This window comes from Trachypithecus francoisi, unplaced genomic scaffold (genome assembly GCF_009764315.1).
Source record: "Trachypithecus francoisi isolate TF-2019V2 unplaced genomic scaffold, Tfra_2.0 Lachesis_group21, whole genome shotgun sequence".
In the NCBI taxonomy this organism is placed as follows: Eukaryota; Metazoa; Chordata; class Mammalia; order Primates; family Cercopithecidae; genus Trachypithecus; species Trachypithecus francoisi.
The window spans coordinates 42,638,214-42,664,758 of record NW_022681467.1 but is presented as its reverse complement, the minus strand read 5'-3'; the positions used below and the strand labels follow the sequence as shown (position 1 = coordinate 42,664,758).

At 45.1% G+C, this 26,545-nt stretch overlaps 1 protein-coding gene across 3 annotated transcripts in view; it reads right to left on the bottom strand.

Annotated features, from left to right (window-relative positions):
- The window catches only part of EYA2 (EYA transcriptional coactivator and phosphatase 2), a 299,299-nt gene that overhangs the window by 153,884 nt on the left and 118,870 nt on the right, over window positions 1-26,545 (bottom strand). For 2 of the 3 annotated variants that reach the window (XM_033186638.1, XM_033186637.1), the window contains one exon: window positions 20,576-20,692. The exons of the other annotated variant lie outside the window; for it this stretch is intronic. In XM_033186638.1, the coding sequence (XP_033042529.1) occupies window positions 20,576-20,692 (117 nt within the window). The remainder of the gene's footprint in view (window positions 1-20,575; window positions 20,693-26,545) is intronic. 3 annotated transcript variants of the gene reach the window in all.

The window sequence follows — 26,545 nt, the reverse complement described above, 5'->3', positions numbered from 1 at the left end:
GGTGCATGCCACCATACACGGCTCATTTTTTTTTTTTTCAGAGACAGGGTTTCACCTTGTTGCCCACACTGGTCTCGAACTTCTGGCCTCAAGAAGTCCTCCTGCCTCAGCTTCCCAAAGTCATAGGTATGAGCCACCAAGCCCGGCCCAGTGTTAGCTATTTTTATGATCATTCAGCACCCATCACTACACTGGCCATTAATTCATGACGGCCCTGATTAGGCTTGTGGTCACTAGGTATTTGTCAGAAAAACGCTATTAGGAGACATTATTAAGCGTCACTGCCTCAGGGTCCCGAGCTGCCATTAGAGAGAGGAGAACAGAGGTGCATGCTGGAGAGACATCTATTATGAATTTTTTCTTCCCCTTGGGGAAGGGGTGGCGGGTGGTGGCAGACAGAAGGGGCTAGTTTTAAAACAATAAAGTCAATTTGGTACGGTCTGCTTCAGTGTTTTGAGATCTTTGAAAGAGATATTGTGTGGCTATGGGAGGGGGTGGCCGGGAAGAAGGTTCTATTTATACTTAAAGAGCGAGCCCTGACCTTTGCTGGCATTGGCCTCTTGCTGCCTCACTTGCTGGGGCCTAGACCATCTTTGCCGCCACCGTCTCAGACTGAGACTAATGCAAGCCAGCTGAGCAGCAGGATCCTTGACCGACCTCTTTCACTTGGGTGGTTTCAATTTTTGCTAAGCCCAGACAGCTCAGGGACAGGACGCAGTTCTTGGCCCCAAGCCTCTTGCAGCTCAGCCAGGGACCCTGGCTGGGTGATGTCGTGGGTAGAGTTGCATCCCTTGAAAGGCTATGTTCATCTTCTGAGGCCCAATAGCTGTACATGTGATCTTATTTGGAAACAGTGTCTTTTGCAGATGTAATCAAATTAGGATGAGGTCATAATGGATTAGGGTGTCCTCATAAGAAGAAGGAAATTTGGACCCAGACACACAGAGAGAATGCCATGTGGCGATGGGGACAGAGATTGGTGTGAAGCCTCTATAGGCCAAGGACTGCCAAGCAATGCCTGCCACCACCAGAAGCCAGGAGAGAGGCATGGGGCAGTCTCCCCCTGAGCTTCCAGAAGGTACCAACCTTGCCAACCCTTGATTTCAGACTTCTGTTCTCCAGAAGTGTGAGATGATACACTTATATTCTTCAAAGCCACCCAGATTGTGGTGCTTTATTATGAGAGTCTTAGGAAATGTATCCAGGCGATTTTGTTGACTTGCTGGCATTCATCAGTTTTCCTTTTAACTTTGGTGGGGACAGGGTCTTGGGCACAAGGATAGCCTGGCCTCTGAATTGCAAAGTTGGGGATCCCTCCTCGCCTTGGTCCCGGGAAGTTGGTTCACCCACAGCAAAGCACATCCCTTCTCTGAGCCTCCACTTGCACACTTACGCAAGGAAGATACTGAGCAAGATTCCTGCATCCAGACTCCACTCATCTCCCTGCCCCCACACAGTTTTTACAATAGTCTCAAACTACCTGGCCTATTATTTTATTTAATATTTCCCTTCTAGGCTGGGCACAGTGGCTCATGCCTGTAATCCCAGCACTTTGGGAGGCTGAGGCAGGCAGATCACGAGGTCAGGAGATTGAGACCATCCTGGCTAACACGGTGAAACCCTGTCTCTACTAAAAATACAAAAAAATTTGCCAGGCATGGTGGTGGGCGCCTGTAGTCCCAGCTACTCGGGAGGCTGAGGCAGGAGAATGGCGTGAACCCGGGAGGCGGAGCTTGCAATGAGCCAAGATCGTGCCACTGCACTCCAGCCTGGGCAACAGAGCGAGACTCTGTCTCAAAAAAAATAAAAATAAAAAAATTTCCCTTATATCAGCTTAATGTTGACTCACATTTTCCTGAGCCCTATCCATATAATCATTCATTGTTTTTACTTAAATAAATTTGTGTGAGAAGACTTTACATTATTACTGTAAATAGAAAATCAATACCACTTGCCATTAATGATAAATACAAAACATAAAAAATATGTAGGGAGCAAATGTTTTTAATCCTAGCTAAATACTGTTGTCTGCCAAAGACCTTAAACCTGGGGTTTCCTCTCATCTTGTTAAAAAGAAATATTTGCAGGGATTAGAGACACACTGAAGACATATTAGCACCAAACAGAGACTTCCTTCCTCCCTTTATCACTGAATCAGAAGGGCTCACAGATGACAGAAAGGGGAATGGCTTCCTCACTATGTGACCCAATGACTTTGAGTGTCACTTTCATGTTCCATGTTAAATAATCTCTTGTGCCAATAAATCAGTCAGGAGAGGTTATGGTATGATGTGGTACCAAACATCCCCAATATCCCACTGGCTTGAACTCAGAGTTGATCTATCTTTCATGCTATATATCCACTGAGAATCATCAGGGACTCTGTTCACTGGAGTCACTCAAGTGCACCAGTTAAAGGAGCAGCCTTCAATTTGAACACTGGCAGAGTCTTGTACTGGTCATTGAATGCTCTGGCCTGGGCATGACATGATCATTTCTCCTCTCAATTCAGTGGCTAGAATTAGTTGATTGCCTCTCCCTGACACCTTGCCTGCAAGAAGGGCAAGGAGTACAGTCCTGCTACTCTGGGTCGTTACGTATGATTCAGTGTCAGGAATAGCACTCAAGGCAGCCATAGCAACTCATCCAGGCCCCGGGATGGATTGACTTAGACTAACTTATATCAGGAGTTGGCAAACTATGGTCTGTGGGCTGGTCACCTGTTTTTGTAAATAAAATTTTATTGGAACGCAGCCATGCCATTTGTTTATGTATCATCTATAGCAATGTTCACAGTGCATTGGCAGAGTTGAGCAACTGCAACAGAGACTGTATAGGCTGCAAAGCCTAAAGTTTTTCCTATTTGAACTGACCTCTAGGTCTAGGTGATAGACCTAGATGATGTCTATCACCCCTTCTAGAAATATAGTTCTGAGATCCTGGGTTGTCTCTAGTAGGCTTCGGTATCTGCCTCCTCTTGGCTCTCTTCTCTTGCTCCTGAGTGATCAAAAATACCCACTGACCTAAAGGTCAGGCAGCCGGCTAGGGCCCGCATGCAGCAGCAGCTGGGATGGCCCTGAGCTTTGGTCTTGGGGGTTGCACAATCTTTTTTAGCTGCCAGTTCTTACAGGCTACAATTTAGAGCTGGAGTAGCAGAGATGCAAAGTGTGGCGAGACCTGGCGAGGCCTGCTGCAGGAATTAGAAGGGGGCCCTGGCTGCCACAAAGGGAGACACATACAGGGACAGCAAATGCCTGCAGCAACCAAAATTTGAGACTGCAGGCTTCTCTGTGAAAACAGTGAAATGTGGGAAGTTTTGCCCATTTCAAGGGGAATGGCTGAATGCCATGGTATAGCCATAACAATAACCATGATAACCAATGCAAGGAAGCACTTGACTTTGTCCCAGGCCCTGTCCTAAGCCCTATGTGTATATTATCCCATACAGCTTCACAAAAGCTACTCCTATAGATCCCATTTCACAGATGAGAAAATCAAGTCTCACAGCCAGTGAGTGCAGACGCGGAGATTCAACCCCGGCATCTGGCTTTCTCAATGCAGTACTGCAGTGCCTGCAGAAGCCAAACAAGAGACTAAAGTGGGTTTTTTTGAATCGACTTTGAGAGATCTCTGAGACATGTTACTTGGTGAAAAGTATAAAAGACAACTTATAAAACAAGATGCACACCAATATATATTATTTATGTTTAAAAAAACAGTATTTTCTACTGGTGAGAAGAAAAATAAGCTTGTAAATGCATACACAGAGAAAGTTCGGGAAAGATACACTAATAGCACTGATGTGGTTTAAAATAAATGTATGAAAAATAAAAAGCAGTGTAAGAAGGCAGGTGGATTCAGGACTAGGGGGCTGAGCTGCCTTCCTGGGACATGTGTAAGCTACTGAATGGGAAAGAATGCAAAAATCAGGAATTCCTTGCATGTTCCCAGGGAAAGCAGCACACAACTCAAAGGCAGGTGGAATCTGGGCTCCAGTCCCCGCTTTACCACCTGAACTTTTAGGAGCAGCAAAAATCTGGTTTGCTTTAAGGGTACACACTGAGTATCCCATTGCCTGGCTTCTGTCCTGGCTGTGCATCCTCTCTGAACTGAGTAGTTACAGGGTCTGTGTGTCTGTCTGTGCCTCTCTCCTAATAAGTGGCTCCCTGCCTGAGGCTGTATTTCCCCTATCCCTTAATTACCCCTTTCAATTCCTGAACAGAAGGCTGGGGCTGGGAGCAGGCTGCTCTCCTTTTATCTCTAAGGAATTAGCAGGGCAGGGACTTGTACCTTGGATAGGACTCTGCATTTTTTGTGTGTTTGTACTGGTTTTTAAAATTTGGTGCATTTTCTTTTCCTTTTTCTCATTCTATTCCCCTACCCCCACCCCCACCCCTGCCAACGATCAGATGGCAGAGAGATTTCTTCTACGACTTTTTCAACAAATTTTGCAGGTGCAGACCCTGGTTGTGGGCCCAGTTCTCATTTCATGGAAACGTCAGAAATAAAAATGGTAAACAAATGAAATGATAAACAAGTGACACAAAAGCAATGACATCAAAGCCGTGCTCTGGGCCTTCGTTCCTTTGGGAGTAAAAGGATAAGTTGTAATAGTTCTAGAATTTTCTGAATGGGGTCACTGCGATCTGGCAGGCATTGTCACAGGTACATTTGTGAATATCGGCTTCACTGTGTCTGACCTAGAGAAGGGGAGGGGAAGGCAGAGGCAGCCACAGGTCAGGCACTGTCTCAGGACGGAGCTTCCTCCTGGCCTCCTTGCAGCCCCTGCTATCTGCCCATAGTCCACTTATCCCAGTAGTCAACTGGTCTTTCTGAGATGCAAACCAGATCACCTGCCCTGTTTTAGAACCCCATGGCTTCCTGGTGTCTCAGCACCGGTCACCTCATTCCCCATCCCTCTCCCCTTGGCTCCTCGCCACTTGGCCTCCTATCTGCTGGTGACACTTGTGACCCACAGCTGGCTCTTCCGAATTAGCAAGTGCCAGCTCCACTGTCACTTCCTCAGAGAGCCTGGCATCTTTCCTGGTTTCTCTTTGTTATATCTCCCTGTTTATTCTCCTTGGAGCACTCATCACAGTTGACATCATCTTGTCATTTGCTCATTTCCTTACCCACTGTGTGTTGTCAACTGAATTGTGGCCCCCAGATGCGTATGCTGAAGCTGTAACCCCCAATGTGACTGTATTTGGAGATAGGGCCTCCAGGGAAGTAATGAAGATTCAATGAGGTCATAAGAGTGGCAAGGTCATAACTGGTGTCCTTATAAGAAGTAGCAGTCTGGTGCGCACCTGTAGCCTCAGCTACTCAGGAGGCTGAGATGAGAGGATCGCGTGAGTCCAGGCACTTGAGATTAGAGTGACTATGACTGCACCATTGCTCTCCAGCCTGGGCTACAGAGCAAGACTCCGTTTTTCAAAAAAAAAGGACAGCAGAGATTTCTTTCTCTGTGAACTCAAAGAGGAGAGGTCATGTGCTCGCAGAGCGAGCACATACAAGCAAGCCTTCACAAGGAAGAGAATCTGCTGGCACCTCCATCTGGGACTTTTAGCCCTCCGAGCTGTAAGAAAATAAAGTTCTGTTGTCTAGGCCACCCAGACCATGGTATTTTGTTATGGGAGGTCAACTAGACTCATGCTCTGCCTGTATCCTCTTCCCTGGGATATAAATTCCATGAAGGTGGGGTTTGACTGTCAGCCTGGGGCTGCGTGGCCCACGCTTAGCATGCTGCCTGCAATCGAGCCTACACTGGTGAATGTTTGCTGAGCGAAAGATGTTCATTCCTACACCACAGCCATCTCTCCCCACGCCTGAACCTGCCACTGTGTAAACCAGTGGTTGGGTGGCTGCAGTACCCCTAGGGGGTGCCTGGAAATTCATGGGGACACTTTTATTGGGGACACTAGTGGCATTTGGTGGGCAGGTGACAGAGGTGCAGACATTCTGCAATGTGTGGAGAGTCCAGCAAAAGGAATACCATTCCCAGGTCCCACCTGACTTTCAAATATCCAACCAAACATTCCGGCAGATAAGATCTGGTTTTAATCATATGACCCGAGAATACAGAGCTCAGCCAAATCCAACCCACCACCCGCTTTTGTAAATAACACTGTCTTGGAAGACAGCCTTGGCCATTCATTGTCATATTGACTATGGCTGTTTTCAAGCTACAATGACACAGTTACGAGTAACTGGGACAGAGACCGATGACCCTCAAAATCTAAAATATTTACTCTCTGGCTCTTTTACAGAAAAAGTTTACTAACCTCTGTTCCAGCATATCAGTCCATTTTACACGTAGAATTTTTTTTTTTTTTTCAGGACTTTAACATACATAGAACTTTGTAAGAATGCTATTGTAATGTGTTCAATTGTACTGTATTCAATAATTCTTTTTTTTTTTTTTTTTTTTTTGAGACGGAGTCTTGCTCAGTTGCCTAGGCTGGAGTGTGGTGGCGTGACCTTGGCTTACTGCAAGCTCCGCCTCCTGGGTTCACGCCATTCTCCTGCATGTCTCCCGAGTAGCTGGGACTACAGGCACCTGCCACTACGCCCGGCTAATTTTTTTTGTATTTTTAGTAGAGATGGGGTTTCACACCATGTTAGCCAGGATGGTCTCAATCTCCTGACCTCGTGATCTGCCCGTCTTGGCCTCCCAAAGTGCTGGGATTACAGGCGTGAGCCACCGCGCCCGGCCTGTATTCAATAATTCTTAATTGAATATTTAGCGGTGTTCAAGTATGTGTTGTAGAAAAAAGAAAAAGAGGTGGGGTGAATGAAACGCAGAGGAAGTGTTATAAAAACTTAGTGAGCAGGCAAGGAGCTTGGGCAATACAGGCAAAATGTAAAGATGTGTTAAGTGTAGAGAAAAAGTTAGTAACCCTGCAGAAAGAATGAATGGGAGGTATGAGGAAAAGGATGTAAGAGACAGCAGTGCTACTTACAGAGGAAGGGGCAAAAGGAGTAGGTAAGCCTTAAATATTATGAAGGACCTGATCACGCTTCCCCTGCAGATACAGTTATGTCAACCCCAAATTGGCTGCCCACTGGTGACAGCCATTATGGCCTCATTCTGGTTCCACCTGTTTTCTGCCCTGAAAATATGGATAAAAGCCATGGCTGCCCATCAAGGTAACCAGCGAGCTACAGGGTGGCCAGGCAGAGTTGCCTCAGCATGTCTTCAATAAGCTCCTTCTATGGGCTGAGCCCTTGTTCCACTTCAACTCTTATTCTAGAAACCACACCATCATTATTCTTCCAGCTGATGTGGCTGAGAGAGACAGGACACATCCATAACCTGTGGCCCTTCTGCCTTCTTGCACCCTGTCCTGAATATGTTAACCCCCATTTCTTCCCCTTCTGAGCTCCGAGTCCCCTGCCTTCACATCAGTTCTCTACATGGTCATGATGGAGAACACAGTTAGCAAAATGGCAGCCTGTGGCCTGAATCTAATCTGTACAAGTGCTTTGGCTTGCATAGTAAGTTTTATTTTATTTTGTTTTTAAAAATTTGTTGCTACCAATTTAAGTCTTTTTAATTGGGAAACTCCTTATAAAAGATTTCTGGCATTTGTTTTTTTAAATTTAAATTTTGAATAACTAATCTATGGCACTGCAATAACCAGCTTTAATGGGGTGGGGCTACCCCGGTATATAGGGCTGGGGCTCCTTAGTTTGTCACAGGCCCCACCCAGCCATCTTCACACACTGATCGTGTGGGCCGGCTCCTGAGGCATCTGGGTATGTGACCAGTGGCTGAGTGAAGAGCACAGGCTTGGAGCCAGAAGGTTGCAGACTCTGCCTTGGCCCTGTGTCCTAGTGCTTTACAGGTGCAATTTTACATGTGTTGTGCCATCATTGGGTTATCGTCCATCTCCCAACCCAAGTGTGAACTCCAGGGGGGCAGGAACTGTATTTTTCTTGCTCACCTCTGCTTTCTCAGCACCTGGTACAGTGCCTGGCACAGAGGAGATGCTGCCTTAATATCTACTGGGATGATGGCTGTATGAAGGCACCAGCTTCTGTCACTCACCAGCTCCTGATGCCACACATAGACCTGCTTTGCTTTGAAAATTCGTCTGATAGTGGGGGCAAGAAGAGAAGAAGGTGAAGCATCTTCAAAAGAGAAACAAACAAAATGTTCAGGATATTAGCTTTTCCAGCTCTGCTTCTGCACGTCTAGGAAAAACCTACTGTCTTCGCGCAGGCTGCTGTAACAGAATACTGTCACCTGGGTGGCTTAAACAGCAGATATTTATTTCTCATAGTTCTGGAGTCCAAGAAGCCCAAGGTCAATGTGCCGGCTGGTTGGATTCCTGGTGAAGGTCTTCTTCCTGGCTTGCAGATGGTCACCTTCTTGCTGTGTCCTTTCATGGCCTGTCCTCAGTATGTGCATTCAGGGAGAGACAAGGAGGTTGAGAGCTCTCTCTCTCTCCTTCTTCTTATAAGAACAGTAATCCCATTCTGAAGACCTCACCCACATGACCTCATCTAACCCTAACACCTCCCAAAGGCCTCATCACCAAAACTCATCACCTTGGAGGTAACGGCTTCAACATATGAATTTTAGGGAAGGGGAACAATTCAGTCCATAACACAACTGAAGAGTTAGTCTGGAAACATCCCTTAGACCTGTGCTGCCCAATAGAGTAGGTGCATTTACAATTAATTAAAATTAAACAAAATTTAAAATTTAATTCCTTAGTTGCATTAACCACATTTCAGTGCTCAGTAGCCACCTGTGGTTAGGGGCTATCATGTTGCACAGCCACTCAGAGCATTTCTATCATCACAGAAGGGTCTATTGGACAGCACTGCCTTAGCAAATTGCTGTTAAACTAAACTCCCTCCTGATCCCAAACTCATTCTCAGTCTCTCCGGCTGTTTCCACCCGTTACCTCCAGTGGTTTTTGAGATAGGGGTGATCAAATCTAACTTGTTATGTAACTAGGGAAAAGACCCTCCATTTAAACTCTATACGTTCTAAATTCCGAAGACTTTAGCTCAAGCAAAAGGCAGCAAGTCTGCCAGCACACATGAAGGGGAGGGGAAGGTGACCCCCAGGCTGGAGGTGTTGCACAGGGCGAGAATGCTGACATGCATGGGGAAACCTCACCCACTTCATTGTGTGCAGAAGAGTTGCTGATTCACGTTAGGAAACTCGGCCTCAGTCCAACAACCCATAGGATGCCAAGCCTGGCTCCTGTCTTGACTGATGCAGTGAGATCAGGAAGATTTAGACTGCTCAAAACTGGCTGGGCTGGGACAGCCTGAAAGCTGCCATCACCAGGGAGAAATAGGGAAATGACTCCATTTCACCATGAGGAGGCCACTGGGCTCCACTCTCAACCATTGCCACAACGATCACTCAAGTTCTCTGGAACACACCTCACTGATGAAACAAGCCAGAGGTGGGGGAACCCAAAGGAGGTGATCTGTGTGGTTCCCCAAGTCACCAGTAGGCTTGTGATTTGCTCCATCCAGTCATCTCGGGACCTGTGGTTCAGTTAAGAAAATACGGCACAAGATTGCAAGATGTGGGCATGAAGCCAGCCTTATATGTGTTTGTGTGCTTCACAAGGTGTTTCAAAGAGAGTTTAATCAATTGTCCATATTGAAAAAGAATAAGGAGATTTCACATTAAACAGAGTTTTGGGGATCACTTTGAAAAATGGAAAGATCTGGTCTCCTTAGGATCCAATCTAAAGGGGCAGCAATGGGCTGAAGCCAAGTAACGCCCCCCTATCCCCAGCACTGGTGGCGGGTTTAGTCTCTAGTTTGCTACAGTTCCCACCCTCCCTATAACCCTATACCTAGCTCATATCTCTCTTTGACGTTACTGCATGGCCCTGTAATATTTGAGTTTAAAATCCTGATTAAGAACCACCACATCCTGGAGCAGGTTCAATCCACAGACTAGTAGAATCATTTTTGAAAAAGTAACATTTCTTTGTGACTTCAGATGTAAATATTTCTTTTCAGTTCGTCATTTTGTTTTCTTTTTTTTTTGTTTGCTTGTTTTTTGTCATTTGTTTTGTTGTTTTGACTTCTGGTGTTCTTTGCCGTGCCAAAAAGAAAAAAAAATTCTGTAGTGGAACCTGTCAATCTTTTCATTTATGGATTTTGGATTTCTGAGTCCTGGTTAGAAAAGCCTTTTCCACTCCAAGGTTATAAAAAATTGTGCTTATTCTCATTCTAGTATTTTTATGGTTTTATTTTTAACATTTAAACCGTCAATCCATTTGGATTTGTTTTCTGGTAGTAGGAAGGGATATTTTTCTCCAGATGGCTAACTAGCTGTTCCAATGCCATTCATTCAATAGTTCATATTTTCCCACTGACTCAAGATGTCACCTTCTCCACGTACTAAATGTGTGGGTCTCTCTCTAAGACTGTTTCTTCTCCTCTATTGATCAATGAGTGTATTCACACTAGAAGCATGTTGTTTTGATTACTGAAGCTTTATGATATGCTTAAATATCGGTATGCCTAGTACTTAATTGCTTTCCTTTTGCATACTTTTTCAAGTCAAATCTCCTGTGTTCACAGATTCAAACCAGGGTTCACAGGAAAGGAAATACAAATCAGTCAAGGGTCTGAAAAGATGCTCAACCTCACTTGTGAGAAAAGACTTAGAAATTACTACTGCCCGAGACACCATTTTTTCATGCATTGGCAAAAACTTCAACCATTAGAGGACACTGGGTTGGTGAATTTTTGTGAAAACAGATACTACTCCCAGACACTGTTGGGGGGAGTGTAAATGGGTTGAATCCCTACGGAGGGTAACTTGGAGATATCCACCAAATTTAAATATAGACTTGCCCCTTGACCCCAAGTCCTACTTTTTGGAAATTTGCCATTCAGATATACTTATAAAAAATAATATGCATATAGGGGTTTTCATAACCATTTTGGAGGCAGTTGTGAAAAGAGTAGAAACAGGCCAAATGGCCCCCAGTAAGGAACTGGCTCAATCATTTCCAGCACATCATTCAATGCAATAATAGGCATCTATGAAGAAGAATGAAGAAGCTCTTTCTATATATTGACTTAGCAAGTTCTCTCCAAGGTATATAGTTAAATGAGGAAAACAAAGTGCAGAAGAGTGTGCATAGTATGTTACCTGTGAAAAGAATATAGACAAGTGTTTCTGCCATCATGTGATAATGCCTTCTTGAAAGGCCATGAGTTACATGAACCCGTGCACTAAAATCAGAGAGCTTATGGGAAAAAGTAGGGTTAGAGCTGACTGCCCCAAAGCAATGCCACTTTGTAGCCACAACATTAACCAAAGCAGTGGCAATCCTAGTAAAAATGATAGCATGGTGAAAAAACAAATATGTAAATAACAAACTGAGAAGCATTATATGAAATAGAGATCTTTGCTTTTAAAAGGAAGTGAAAGCATCTTGATGGAGGTGATGAAGAGATGATGGAGGTGTTGAATTATGGAAACAAGGGCAAAATGCACAAAAATTGGCGGGAATTGCAAAATTAGTTCTCCCAAAATAGAACATGTAACCAAACTGAGGAAGAGGAAGGACATAGGGCATTATGAGAAGAACTGCACTGGTACCAGGCCTGCTGCATTTGCTTGCGTTTGGTATTTTACATTCAGCTGCTGTTAGCCTATGCTCTGGAAAAACTACAAACGAACCAATGCAGTGGAATTTCCACTTCTGGCCAAGACTGAGTAACAAGGTCTGGATTTACCCTCCCAGCTGAAACAGTTTGAAAACTAGGTTTCCAAGACGTTGGGCATCAGGCATGGACAGTGATCCTTGCAAGAGAAGAAACAGATGGTGAGCTGAATGACTGCCCCAGGATAGAGTTTCCAGGAAGGGAAAACCCAGGTGGAGCCCCGTGGTCTCTCAGAGCTGGGGAGATGGAGCTACAAGTCAGGGGAGGCTAATGTGGCTGGAATTGGCAGAGCAGAACTCGCAGAAAAAGAGAGTTGCGCTGGGAGCGCTCTGGAGGTTTGCTCACAGTTCCCCTTGAGTGGCCACCTGAGAACTGATGAGCACACGGGTGTGAGGAAATTACCCAGGGCTGAGAGAGAACCACTGGAAAAGATCAGAAGCAACAAGCTTCAGAGCTCATAATGAAGCCGGAAATAGGTCCTGTTCCCACCTGCCAGAATTGCAGAACCTCACAATTCATGGGGCATTGGGTAGAATACTCAGAAGGGTTTGCCTCAGTAGTGGAAAAAATTTCTCCTGGACTAAACGCTGCTCTGATCCCAACTGGCAAGGCTGAAAGCTAGACTCAAAAGAATCCAACAGTTTCTAAGTAACCTAACTGCATCCCAGAACAAAGCTCAAAAGTATTTATAGGAATACAAAAATATCCAGCATCTGACAAGGTAAAATTTATGTTTGGCATCCAATTGAAACTTATCAGGCATACAGGGAAGCAGAAAAATATGATTTTTAACACGGAGAAAAATCAATGAAAATGAACCCAGAAATGACAGGAATGATAGAATTAGACACGGACATTAAAACGTTTACTACAACTGGATTCTATCTGTTCAAGAAGCCAGAAGATTGGACATGTTATATACAGACATGGAAGTTATAAAAAAAAAAGACCCAGGCTGGGCACGGTGGCTCATGTCTGTACTAGCACTTTGGGAGGCTGAGGTGGGCAGACTGCCTGAGCTCGGGAGCTCGAGATCAGCCTGGCCAACACGGCAAAACCCCGTCTCCACTTAAAATACAAAAATTAGCCAGGCGTGGTGGTGAGCACCTGTAATCCCAGCTACTCAGGTGGCTGAGGCATGAGAATCCCTTGAACTCTGGAGGCAGAGGTTGCAATGAGCTGAGATTATGCCACTGCACCCCAGCCTGGGTGACAGAGCAAGGCTCTGTCTTCAACAAAACAAAACAAAAAAGACCCAAGTCAAACTTCTGGAGATGAAAATGATGTATGGGATGAAAAATGACCTGGGTGTAATTAGCAGCAGATCAGATACTACAGAAGAAAAGATTTATGAACTTGGAGTGGGAGGTAGCAGTGGTGGAACATCAGAAAAAAATTTGAAAAAATATTGGCTGAAACATTTCCGAATTTGATGAAAACGATAAATCCACAGATCTAAGTGTCTCAACAAACACAGAGCACAAGAATCATAAAGAAAACGACATCAAGGCACATAACAACGATAAAGAAACCCCTAGAAGCAAATGAAACAATGCAACTTGTGAGTTATACTAACATAGATTTCTTATTTATGAATCACGTCTGAACGAATTCTTGTAATAGTAACATACAATGTAATAGACTGCTTATACTTTACTTATGTTTGCAAAAGTAAGTTCTGGATGAGTTCCCACAAAACGATTACAGTGGTTAATGGTTAGGGGTTTGAAAATGGGGTGGATGTAGCATGAAGGCACAAGAAAGATTTCTACGGATGCCTGAACTAGGTAAATGCATAACCTGTTTAAAAAATTCATGTGTCTTTTTTTTTTTTATTACAAAAGGAATATATTGGAGAGAGGGGAACTAGGGAGTGATGCTAATGGGCATGGGGTTTCTTTGGGGGGGGTGACAAAAATGCTGTGGAATTAGATAGTGGTGATGGTTGCACAATTTTAGTGAACATACTAAAAACACTAAATTGAACACTTTAGGTGAAGTTTACCAGCCTGTGCAACACAATGAAACCCCATCTCTATAAAAAATAAACAAAATTAGCTTGGCATGGTGGCGGGCACCTGCTATTCCCAGCTACTCAGGAGGCTGAGGTGGGAGAATCACTTAAACCCAGGAGGTGGAGGTTGCAGTGAGCTGCCATCGCACCACTGCACTCCAGCCTGGGTGACAGAGACAGACCCTGCCTCAAAAAAACAAACAAACAAACAAACAAACAAAAAAACAGGTGAAGTTTAGATATGTAAGTTATATCTCAGTTAAAAATTAAAAATTAAGGCTGAGCACAGTGGCTCATGCCTGTAATCCCAGCACTTTGCGGGGCTGACGTGGGCGGATCACTTGAGGTCAGGAGTTCGAGACCAGCCTGGCCAACATGGCGAAACCCCATCTCTACTAAAAATACAAAAATGAGCCAGGTGTGGTGGCAGGCGCCTGTAATCCCAGCTACTTGGGAGACTGAGGCTGGAGAATTACTTGAATCCAGGAGGCAGAGGTTGCAGTGAGCCGAGATCGCACCACTGTATTCCAGCCTGGATGACAAAGTGAGACTCCGTCTCAAAAAGAAACAATTTAATTAAAACACAGGAAAAATAAATATATACATGTTCATTGTTTAAAACAACAGAAATTCAAAGAGCGTTCATAAAGGAAGGGTCCTAAAAGATCATGACATCCAGGGCTTCTCAGTGACCACAGAACGAGTTTGGACAGAGGGGCCCTCAGCCTATCTGCTTGGGAAAACTGCCTCCTGAATTCTATTCCTGGAGAAGTACAAGGCACAGCAGCCTGCAAAGGCTCTGAAAAGTCTTGTAGCAAAGATGTCTATTTTAACTTTGTGGCATGCACTATTTACTAAACGTATTTGGTATCTATGACCATGACCCGCACCAACCCCTTTATTTTTTCCTGGAGCACTTGTTAGCACTAGAACTGTGGAACACAGATCATGAAAGTTTTGTTACTTGTCCAAGGTCACACAGTTTACTGGTGGTACATTTCATTAATCTGACATAGAGACTTCCTAAATCCAACACAATCTAGCCTTGGAGGTCTCGAGCTGAGATCACTGAGTTACAAGTGCTTTTACTGAACTGTTAATTTCCTACACATCCTTGAATTGCATGTTTCCATGTTGCTCCTGAGTGGCTGCTGGAGGGGTTCTAAGCTTCAGTCTTTATGTTCCCTGGCCCTTCATAAATGCAAAAGGAGTTTCCATTGGACAGGGCTCCCACTGTTTTCCTGCTTTTTTTTTTTTTTGAGATGGAGTCTCGCTTTGTTGCCCAGACTGGAGTGCAGTGGCGTGATCTTGGCTCGCTGCAACCTCCGCCACCTGGGTTCAAGTGATTCTCCTGCCTCAGCCTCCCAAGTAGCTGGAATTGCAGGTGTGTGCCACCACACCTGGATAATTTTTGTATTTTAAGTAGAGATGCGGTTTTGCCATGTTGGCCAGGCTGGTCTCGAACTCCCGAGCTCAGATGATCTGCCCACCTCAGCCTCCCAAAGGGCTGGGATTATAGGCATGAGCCACTGAGCTTGGCCTGTTTTTAAGTCTCCCTACAACACAGAGTTCACTGGAAGGGGAGTTTATGTGGATGCAGACAGTACTACAGTCTCAAATTAGTATTCCTCTTTTCTCTTACCCTGGCCACTTACTAAAATTGAGAGTTCAGGAAATAGAAGTGAACTTGGAAAGAACACGGCCCATCAAACCTGAAGTGAGGCTAACAATGTCAATCATAACAATGATAATTAACATTTAGGGAGCATTAGTTTGTGCCAGGCGCTGCTCTAAATACTTCACATACATTAACACATTTAGTCATCATAGCACCCCACGAGTAAGGTACTCTTAGCGTCCCCATCTCACAGGGAAGGAAACTGGAGTACTGAGAAGGAACTGAGCTCAAGGTCCCAGGGCTGGCTCGCAGCTGGATTCGGATGTTAACTCAACCTGACTTGAGAGCCCCTGCTTTTAGTTGTTTTTAACTACCATGCTAAGGAAGGAATAACAGAGATAATAAAAAGAAAATCCAGCCTTTATGGATCTCATCTGATGTGCCCATGAATCATGTTATTTAGTCTCCCAAAGCCTCATGTTGTCACTTCTCTCACTATGATACCAGTTTCACAGGTGAGGAAACTGAGGCACAGAGGAGTCCATGTGCTTCTCCAACTCATGCCACTGTGTGTGGGGTACCGCCAGGACTGACCACAGGCCAGGTCCAGAGCTCTTAACTCCTCTGTGGCACCAGAAACTTCTTATAACACACTCTGGAGATTTTTTTCCCTCTTTTTAACCTTGGTGGTTATTTCTGTGAATAGCAGTGTTTTACCAGGAGAAGCCAAAAAGAAAAAAAAAATCAAACCCATAAGAAATACACTTCAGCCCTAAAAACCCCAGGGTGAACTTAAAATAAAGAAAATAAACAACCATGCAAAGGCTGAACGAGAGCTGTGAACTTTTTTCTTTTACGTTTATTGCATATTCTATGGAGGGGCAGTGTTAGCCAAACAGCTACAGATCTCAAACCAGGGCCTTATGGGTGATGGCTGTGCTAAAGCTTTTAGAAGTTTATGAGATTAGCTAGAAGACCTAGTGGGAGGCATCCTGGCTTGTCTAAAGCTTGCTCTGTGCCCTTCCGTAAGATGCTCCATTGCAGTGCCTCAGTTTACTCATCTGTAAAATGATGAGGTGAGCCCCATGAGCACCCTTTTTTTGCTTCTATAAAATTATATATTTTTTCTTTTTTTGAGACAGGGTCATGCTCTGTTGCCCAGGCTGGAGTGCAGTGGGGTGATCATAGCTCACTGCAGCCTTGAACTCCTGGACGCAAACAATCCTCCCACCTCAGCCTCCTGAGTAGCTGGAACTACAGGTGCACTCCACCATGCCCAGCATTTTTTTTTTTTTTTTTTTTTTTAGAGACAGGGTCTTGCTCTATTGCCCAGGCTGGAGTACAGTGTCATGATCACGGCTTACTGCAGCCATGACCTCCCAGGCTGAAGTGATCCTCCTACCTCAGCCTATTGAGTAGCTGGGACCGCAGGCATGCATCGCCATGCCTAGCTAATTTTTTTTTTTTTTTGTAGAGATGGGTTTCACCAGGTTTCTGAGGCTGGTCTTGAACTCTTGGACTCAAGCAATAAATATACCGGCCTTGGCCTCCCAAAGTGCTGGGATTATGGGCCAAAATTATGGTTTTAATTCTTAGAAAGGAAAAAGACTTATGCTAGCTTCTCACCATGGGCCAATTTCACAAAATCAGCATTTTCAGGCCTAAAAGTTCATAAGCCTCAATCTGCTTTATTTTCTTCTTCCTCTGAGAAACTAAGCTCAACCAGTGTCTTCCATTCTGAAATGCTCTCAGTAGTTCGAGAGTTTATTTCTCCTCTGGAACAACTCAAAAAAAAACAAAAAAAAAAGTTAATAGGAAGCACATGGGCATGGTGTGTGAGCGTTCCGTGTGTTTGTGTTTGAAAAAAATACTTAAGGAGGAATATGTCAGGCTTGCAAAATGCCTGGGCTGTCTCAAGAGCAGTTTATAGCCATTAGTATCAGACTGAAGGCAGTTAATTGGGACAAAGCCCAGCTGCTGCCGCTGCCCTTCTGTCATCTGGGCTGCGAGGAGGATAAGAAAATAACCTGGACGATTCCCATGGTAGGGTGAGAAGAGAGCTGGAGACGTTGGCTGGTGGGGATTGAGGTCGGGGGTGGGGCCCTAGGCTCACCCCTGAGAATCACCTTCCAGATGGATCTAAGAGAGTATGAAGGGCAGGATGGCATGAGGGTTACGTGCCTGGGCAACTGCGTGGCTCATTTCCCACTGCCGTGGCCGTGTGATCTTCGGTAAGTGACTGAAACACTTTATGCCTCAGTTTCTCCACCTGTAAGATGAGGGCAGTGATAGTGCCCATGTCATGGGGCTACTGGGGAGATTAAGAGGCTTGTTTATGTGCAGACATTAGGACAGTGTCTGGAGTCCTGAAGGAGTCTAGGAAATCTCATCATTTAGAGGAAGCGGCACCGGAGACACCGGAGTCTGAATCCTAGCTCCGAACACTTATCGGCTCTGTGGTTTTGGGCAAGTCACTTGCCCTCTCTGAGCCTCACTTTCACCATCTATGAAAGCAGGGCTGATGGGGCCCACCTCACATGGTTGCTGTAAGGACCAGAGAAGAAAGAACATTATTCTGCATATCCTGCTCTGGGGAGGAGAGGATGAGGCTCCTCTGGAGTCCTTGAACACTGTGAGCCTTTTCCTGCTGCAGGGCCTTCGCTCTTGCATTCCTGCTGCCTGTATGGCTCTGGCCCCTCCTGTGGCAGCCTCCTTTCCATCGGGAGGTGCCTGACCACCTGGGGAATGCTGATCACCACTCCTGGGCCATACCATTGCTCACGGTCCAGCATGCCACCCTGCTTTTGTCTGTCACAGGCTTTATCAAAATCTATAATTATTTATCTATTTGTCAATTGATTACTGTCCATCTTTTCCCATGAGGAGACTGTCTTTGTGGGCTGCTGTGCCCTCAGTGCCTAGAAGGGTGCCAGGTGTCAAGCTGGTGCTCAACATAAGGAATGAATGAATGAATGAATGAATGGGGGCTCCTCCTGCAGACCTTAGCTCACTTATTGTGTGGCTGAGGGGGTGTCAAAATGGGATAGGGGGATTGGGTTCCCAGTTCAACTTCTGTGGCCTCAGAAGCCCTGAGGCAGTAAGTCCAGTTTCTATTTAAAGAGCTGGAAAGAGGCCGGGCGTGGTGGCTCAAGCCTGTAATCCCAGCACTTTGGGAGGCCGAGACGGGCGGATCACGAGCTCAGGAGATCGAGACCATCCTGGCTAACACGGTGAAACCCCGTCTCTACTAAAAATACAAAAAAACTAGCCGGGCAAGGTGGCAGGCGCCTGTAGTCCCAGCTACTCGGGAGGCTGAGGCAGGAGAATGGCGTGAACCCGGGGGTCGGAGCTTGCAGTGAGCTGAGATCCGGCCACTGCACTCCAGCCTGGGGTACAGAGCGAGACTCTGTCTCAAAAAAAAAAAAAAAAAAAAAAGAGCTGGAAAGAAACTGGCTTGAAATGGACTCAAATGCACGTTCAAGTTCAGTACCTTTACACCCCTCCTAATTTCGGGGCTGGTGCCATTTTTCACTCACTACTTGGAGAGATGGGTCCCAGCAGCTTACTCCCTTCAGTGGGCCTCAGAAAGGCCCCAACTGGGGACACAGAGGTGACAGCAGAAGCAGAGGAGGCAGGAAAGTGCCGGGGTTACAGGGACGGGCTTTGCAGTGAGGCTGGGGGTCGGGATTCCACGAGGCCCCCAAGAGATCTGACACAGTCCCTTTGCCATTACGCTTACAATAAAATCTAAACTCCTTGCCCTGGTGTTGGCCAAATCAGTCATTCCTTCTATGCCTCAGTTTCCTCTTCTGTGAAATGGGAATGATACAGAACCGTCACTTGAGAGCGTCATGAAGGTTGTATGAGAGAACCCACACGGCATCACCTGGCAGCTGGCATGTTTGGTCAAGGCTAGCTGATGGCATCACTGACAAACTTGAACACAAACCTTTCCAGAGAGCTCTTCTCAGGGCTGGGCATGAATGTTTACCACCTGCTTTCCTTACACACATCTCTAAGATTATTGTTCTCCTTTCACAATTTTTTTTTTCCTGAAATGCTGCCCTTGACAATCATTTTTATTATTTCCTTAATAAAAATTAAAATAATAAAGATGAAGTGATAATACTTCCAAGTAGTTTCTTTTAAAAGAAAAGTACTATCAAAGCTGGGTGCAGCAGTGCACACCTGTGGTCCCAGATACTCTGAAGTGACAGAAACACTTGAGCCCAGTCTGGGCAACATAGCAAGACTCTGTCTCAAAAAAAAAGTACAATCACTCATCAGCCCAGCACTTTGTCATTTTACTTTTTCAGATCCTTGATGGTCATTTTTAGCAACTTATATAAAGGGAAACAGCAGAATGGGGATCCCGAAAATTACAGCCACCAGTCCTCTGCTCCATGCATCACCTCCAGCATGCTCCCAAGGGGGCATCAGAACCGAGAAGGGCTCTTGGATGGTAAAGAGTGGAGGTGAGCATGGGAGAACCCAGCAAGCCAGTTCCTTATGGCATGTGGGTGGAGGATTACACAATGGAGTTCTTTCTTCCTTAAGGCCACCCTCTGGGGCTGCAGAGCCTTGATCCTCCTGCCTGGAATAACAGCTTCTTTACCTGACTGTCCAATATTTCCACCATCCAACATTTCTGAGTCTCTACAATAGACTTGCCTGTCCCATCACACTTAAAATACAAGCAAACTCCTTCCCACATCCCTCAAGGCCATGCATCATTGTGCCTTGCTCTTTGTCCAAGATTCTTTCCTCCTACATGCCTTCTGACTTTGCTCCAGTCTCACGGGTCTCAGCTCTCTGCCTCAAATACATCCAGACATTTCCCTGCATGCAGCGTTTGCACAGGCTGTTCCCTCTACCTGGAATGCTCTTCCCTAAGATGTCTATGTGGCTGCTTTGCCTCATCCTTTGGGTTTCTGCCCAATGTCATCTCTTCAAGAGCCTTCCCTGATGATTTGATCTAAAGTCACAAATCTCACCTTTCCTGACCTCCCAAGTGCTCATCACTCTCTATGCAAAGACCAGGTTTTTTTACATTCAACCCCTTCCCAAATCATCTGGCTCATTTGCCGACTTTATCATTAGTCTTTCCCCAATGGCAGGTAATGACCGTGAAGGCAGATCTTGTATCTATTTTGTCCACTCCTTGAGATAGAGCCTGGCACATAGTAGGTGCTCAAAAAATCTGCTGAATGAATGAATGAATGGACACCCAACTTCGGTGGTCCTTAGAGACGGGCAGGAAGGGGCCACAGTGCCACACTGACCGTGCATCTGGTAGGTGTATGGGCTCTGTCCAGTGGGTGGGGTGCTGAAGCTGGAGCCATAGCTGAGGAATCCACTCTGGCCAGGGGAATGGTTCAAGCTGTCTTCTGTCTTGATGCCTTTGAAGGAAGAGGGGGAAAAAAAAAAAGGACCAAGGACACATGATTAGGATGCGTCCTTGTCACCCACAAAAGAGCTACTGGGTCAAGACAGCATGCAATTTTATCAGCTTCCAAATGAGGAGTTGCAAACTGATGGCTTGTCAGCCAAAGTTAGCCTACAGACATATTTGACTTGGCCTGCATATTTTTAGGAAAAACTGAATTAGTTGATTTTGTTTAAAAGTAAGGATATTTCATACACAAAAAGCTGGAGATATGGCTTCTTTCTGAATGACAAGATGGTCTAGTAACACCATGTCTGCATCACATGTGACCACAAGCTGCCCCTTTCACATGTTTCCCAGGTCATCATAGATTTCATTCCATCTGCAGGACTTTGAGGCTGGTTTTAAGATGCTATTTTCTCATTGCAGTTGTGATTTGTTTTGGTACATCCTAGGATCCTATCAAAAGTAGGGAAGGGAAACGCAGGCTACAAACGTCTCATATTTTGTAAATGCCACCAGCCCATGCTACCTGCCAGCTTGGTAGTTATGCAAGCCTGCAGCCCACTACTCCACTGAGTAGTGCCGTGTATGGCTTAAATGTCCATTAGGATTTTGGGCACAGGTGTGAAATGAACCACCGTTCCTCTGCAAAGATGATGTCACTTAACTGTGAGACACACTCTCCAATCTCTTGGGGGGGACCTGCTTATCCCAAGGCCACAGTTACAAATCTGTCTTCTGCTTCAGCAAAATGTGGCATGCTTAGCTAAAGCATAGGTATTAATTCCATGAACAACTGGCTGAGAAAGGGACTGTGTCGAGGAGGTGAGGCTAACCATCATCAGCTCATTCACTTAATTTTTATCGAAACTGTAATGAATGCATTGTAGAAAATTCCAATAGTACAAAAGGCATAAAGTGTCTCTTCCTATCCCTGACCTCAAACCCCAGCTCTTCTGCCTATAGGCAACCACGATTACCAGCTTTACGGAACACAGTTCACTTCCAGACAAGTTCTGTGCATATACCAACTTACGTATATAATATACATATGTAATGTAGATACCTATTCCATCTTTTAAAAAATAAACTGCAGTATTCTATAAATTCTGTTCTTCATTTTTTTTTTTCTTTTACTGCTTCACAATACGTGATAATGATCATTCTTCATGAGCTTATAAAGTTCTTCCTTACTTTGTATTGATGGCTGCGTGACATTCTAATGTGTGGTTTCCCCATCATTTAACCAGTTTCCTATTCATTAACTTTTGGGTGGTTTTTAGATTTTATGACTCTAATTTAAGCTGCAGCAAATACACACATAACACACACACATGCAGCAAATGTGTATATATACACACATACATACATGCAGAAAATAAATTTAATATATAGATGTACCTATATGCATATACATATGTATTTGCTGCAGCTTATAGTCATCACACCACACACACACATTTTGTGCACATGTGCAAGTCTTTTAGGTAAATTCCCAGTGGCTGGAATCACCGAGTCCAGGGCAAGAACGTCTTAAATTTTCTTGGATGTTGCTGAATGGTGCTCCCTACATTGTAGGTGACATTCTCTCCAAGCACTGAGTGAGCCCTGCTTCTCCACAACCACACCAACTGTGTTATCAAACATTGCTTATCTCTCTGTCTATCTTATGGGTGTAAAACAGTATCTCATTGCTGTTTAAAATTTCATTTCTTTCAAGAACACTTCTAGTTCTGCTGATGGTTTTCTTATTGAAATTACCTCCTTCTTACCCTGTCAACCCCACAAAATAAGAGAATGCTTAGTAAGGTAACAACAGATAGATTATGAATTAGGAAATCTGGGCTGGAGTCCTGGATGGTTTGCTTCATTGATTGGTGACCTCAAAAGTTTCTCCTGCAACCCCAGGTTGGAGGCCTCCTTTCTTGTGAAATGATGGGTTGTTAGGAAATTAAAGAGGAAAGAATGAACACATAAAGGCTCTGAACGAAGTAATTAAAGCACACATCTCTTTTATCCTCACATCAGTCTCATGAAACAGGCAATATAGTACTTCTTTCATTTTAAAGATGTGAGAATTGAGATTGCCAATCCATTGGACTGGGGTCTTGCAATTGGCAGATAACTCTGAAGTCAAGGTTCCTTATCTTAATGCTTCTCAATAATAGGTGTGAGGGGTTTTAAGCCATTGATGGTGCCAGACTTTAGTAACAACAATGATGGCAGCAACAAGCAATATGTATACAGCACCGTCTTTTTGCTCAGTCCACCAGGAGTGGTTAATGTTGCATTGGGTACAGTCGGCCTCACTGTGCACCTAAAGTAAAATCCAAACTCTGCAGTGCAGTGACCCCCAAGGCCCTGTGTGGGCTCTGCCCACCCCTCCGACCTCACTGCCTTTCCTGGGCTCCTTCGCTTACTTTGCTCAAGCCATATGCTCAGACACTGTTTGTTTCAGTGATGGGATGGAAAGCCGAAATCGGAAATATCACTGCCTGCTCAGCCAGTTCCCTGATGATGAAATCCAGGTTGATTCCAGTTTTTACTATTACAATCCATGATGAAATGGACATACTTCCTCCAGCAATGTCACAGTGTTTGTCTTGGTTGGATACGAGACAGAAATTGCTGCAACTAAGGATGCCTACATTGTCCATTTTAAATAGATACAGACAAACTTCAACAATGTCTTTGGACTCAAAGTCTTTGCATATGTTGCTTCCTCTGCCTGGAACCCACACCTCCCTCTTCTCTATTAGGCAAATATTGTTTGCCTAGAAAGGCCTTCTATGACCTAAGTCAGCCCTGAGTAGCATGCAGTTCTCCTGCCTGGCACTCATCCCAGTTCACTGCTGAACCTCTGCTCTCTGTTTAGGCTGGAGGCTCCAGGAGGGCAGGGCTGGGTCCCTCTTGTACCCTGAAGTCTCCCCATATGTGGCTCCCTGTCTTGCACACAGTAGGTGCTTAAAAACTGGTGAATGAATGACTATGAAAGAAAAGAGAATAAAGTTTTTCACCTCTTCTTTTGTTTGCTGAAGTGGTTGGATCATAAAATTCTAATCCATGAGAAAAAGAAGAGAATATGAAAATGGCAAAGGCACACGAGGGCCTTCATCCCATAAGTCTGTTGTCCAGACTGTGGTCCATGCATCAGTCACAAATTCAGAATGAGAAAGTCAGACACTGAGAAGTAAACATGCAGAAACTTTTGCAGCAACTTGGCATTGTTCTGACATCTAAGGGCATTTCTCCAGACTTGTATTTAGTATGCTTTTAAAACATTTTAATTTGGCCCAGTATGGTGGCTCACGCCTGTCATCCCAGCACTTTGGGAGGCCGAGGTGGGTGGATCACTTGAGGTCAGGAGTTCAAGACCAGGCTGGCTAACATGGCGAAACCCCATCTCTAGTAAAAATACAAAAATTAACTGGGAGTGGTGGTGCACACCTGTAATCCCAGCTACTCAGGAGTCTGAGGCACGAGAATTGCTTGAAACTACAAGGTGGAGGTTGCAGTGAGCTGAGATCACGCCACTGCACCCCATCCTGGGCTACAGAGTAAGGCTTCATCTTAAATAAATAAATTAATATTCTAATTTGATTTTTCTAGCAGTTCATTTTATTTGACGAAAATATTAGTCCATAGTGGAATGGCAATTAAAAAGCAAAAGCCTGAAAATTGGTCTTTTAAACCAGATGGAGAAACACTGCTCTAAGAGATTGTGTTCAAAGGAAATCTGGTCACAGTTTGGCCCAGAGACAGACTGATCTCATCAGACCTCCCGCTCCCCAGGCATCTCTGATGAATATCTTCATACCAAAGAGAAAGAGACCTCCGAAAAGGTGCTCGTGAACTATCTGCAAGTTCCACTGGCTTCCGCTCATGGAAGCACCAAAGTGAGTGTGTGGATTTCAGAGAGGGTGTCAAAAACAGACAGCCACTAAGCATTCATTCACTCATTCACAACTATTAGCTCAGCACCTGCAACAGGCCAGGAGATACAGATCTTGATGCTGGAGATACTGCAGTGGTTGGAGCTTACATACTAGCGGGAGGAGAATGACAGTAGAAAAACAAGTAAAAACCCACAGTAGAGGAGAAGCATACGAAATACTTTTTGGGTAACACAAGAGACAACATGATTGGCTCCCAGACTCCCTTGCACTCAGTGGCACACCCTTTTCCCTTCCATCTTATGAACCTCGCACTAACACAATTCTCCAAACATGATTAAATCTTTTGGACTCCATTTAGAGTCTTATGGTGCTAAAAAGAAGAATGAAGCAGGGAAGGAGGTAGCAAAGTTGGTCAAGGGGAGTCGGGATTTGAAATTTCAAACAGAGTGATCCGGAAAGGTCCCATGGAGGATGAGGAAGAGGTCCCATGGAGGAAGAGACATTTGAACAAAGACCTGAAGGAAGCAAAAGAGAAAGATTTGTGGGTACCCGAAGGAATACCTGTCCAGGCAGAGGGAAGGCATGTGCGAAGGTCCTGAGATAGGAGCGTACTCGGTATGTTGGACGAATTAGCAAGGAAGCCAGTGAGGCTGGAGTGGGGTGAGGGCTGGGGAGAGGGTGAGTGATGAGGTCAGAAAGATCATCAGGATGGGGATGGGGCAAAGATACTGCAGTGGAAAACCTTTGGCTTTGATCCTGAGAGGGGGCCTGGAGGGATCTGAGCAGAGGAGAGACAGGAGATGGTTTGTGTTTAAAATATCAACAGCCCCCTGAGCAGGTGCTCAGTGATGTGAATTCTGGATCAGCCCATGGCACTTGGCACAGTCCAGAGTCCTCGTTTCCTGTCCTGGCTCTGGGATATCACCGAGGCAGGTGCCCTCTGCTTTCCAAGCCTCAGTTTCCTCATGACTACAATGAGGGTTTTGGACCAAATGAGCGCTTCCCTATCTTCAATGTTGTGCACCATTTGCTTGGTTTTCCCGTATCCCAGCACCATCCATATAATGATTCATTTCATGTTATTTTTAAACATCAGGCCAGGCATGGTGGCTCATGCCTGTAATCCCAGCACTTTGAGAGGCCAAGGCAGGCAGATCATTTGAAGTCAGGAGTTCAAGACCAGCCTGGGAAACATGGTGAAACTAAAAATACAAAAAATACAAAAAATTAGCTGGGTGTGGTGGCACACATATGTAATCCCAGCTATTCAGGAGGCTGAGGCAGGAGTATCGCTTGAACGTGGAAGGCAGAGGTTGCAGTGAGCCGAGATCATGCCACTGCACTCCGGTCTGGGTGACAGAGAGAGACTGCATCCCCCCCCCAAAAAAATCAGCTCAATTTTAAAACTATTTGCTTGCCTTAAGCAATAATGACCAAGAAATCACAGGTTCCATATACACACACACATACAGATATAAAGTACATATTAAAATAAATATATAACTACATTTTTTTTTTGAGACAGGATTTCACTCTGTCACTCAGGCTGGAATGCAGTGGCACGCTCACGGCTCACTGCAGCCTCGACCTCCCAGGCTCAAGTGATCCTCCCATCTCAGTCTCTCTAGTAGCTGGGACCACGTGTGTACCACCATGCCCGGTAGTTCTGGAGACTCAGCACCCAGAGGCTTTGAAGCTTCCATCTTCAGCCTGCTGGAATCGGAGCCCACCATGCCTGAAGAAACCCAGGAGGAAGTACCACATGAGAGGGAGGCCCCAGTGTGCCATCGCCATCGAGGCAGCCCCAGCCCACCTGCTGGCTGAGCACAGCAGCGTGAGAAGGACTGTGGGAGACCAGCAACAGGCCCACCTGGCCAGCCCACAGAAATAATTCGTCAGTGTTGTTTTAAGCCACTAAGTTCTGGAGTGGCTTTTTACACAGCCAGAGACAACAAAAATTCTTTACC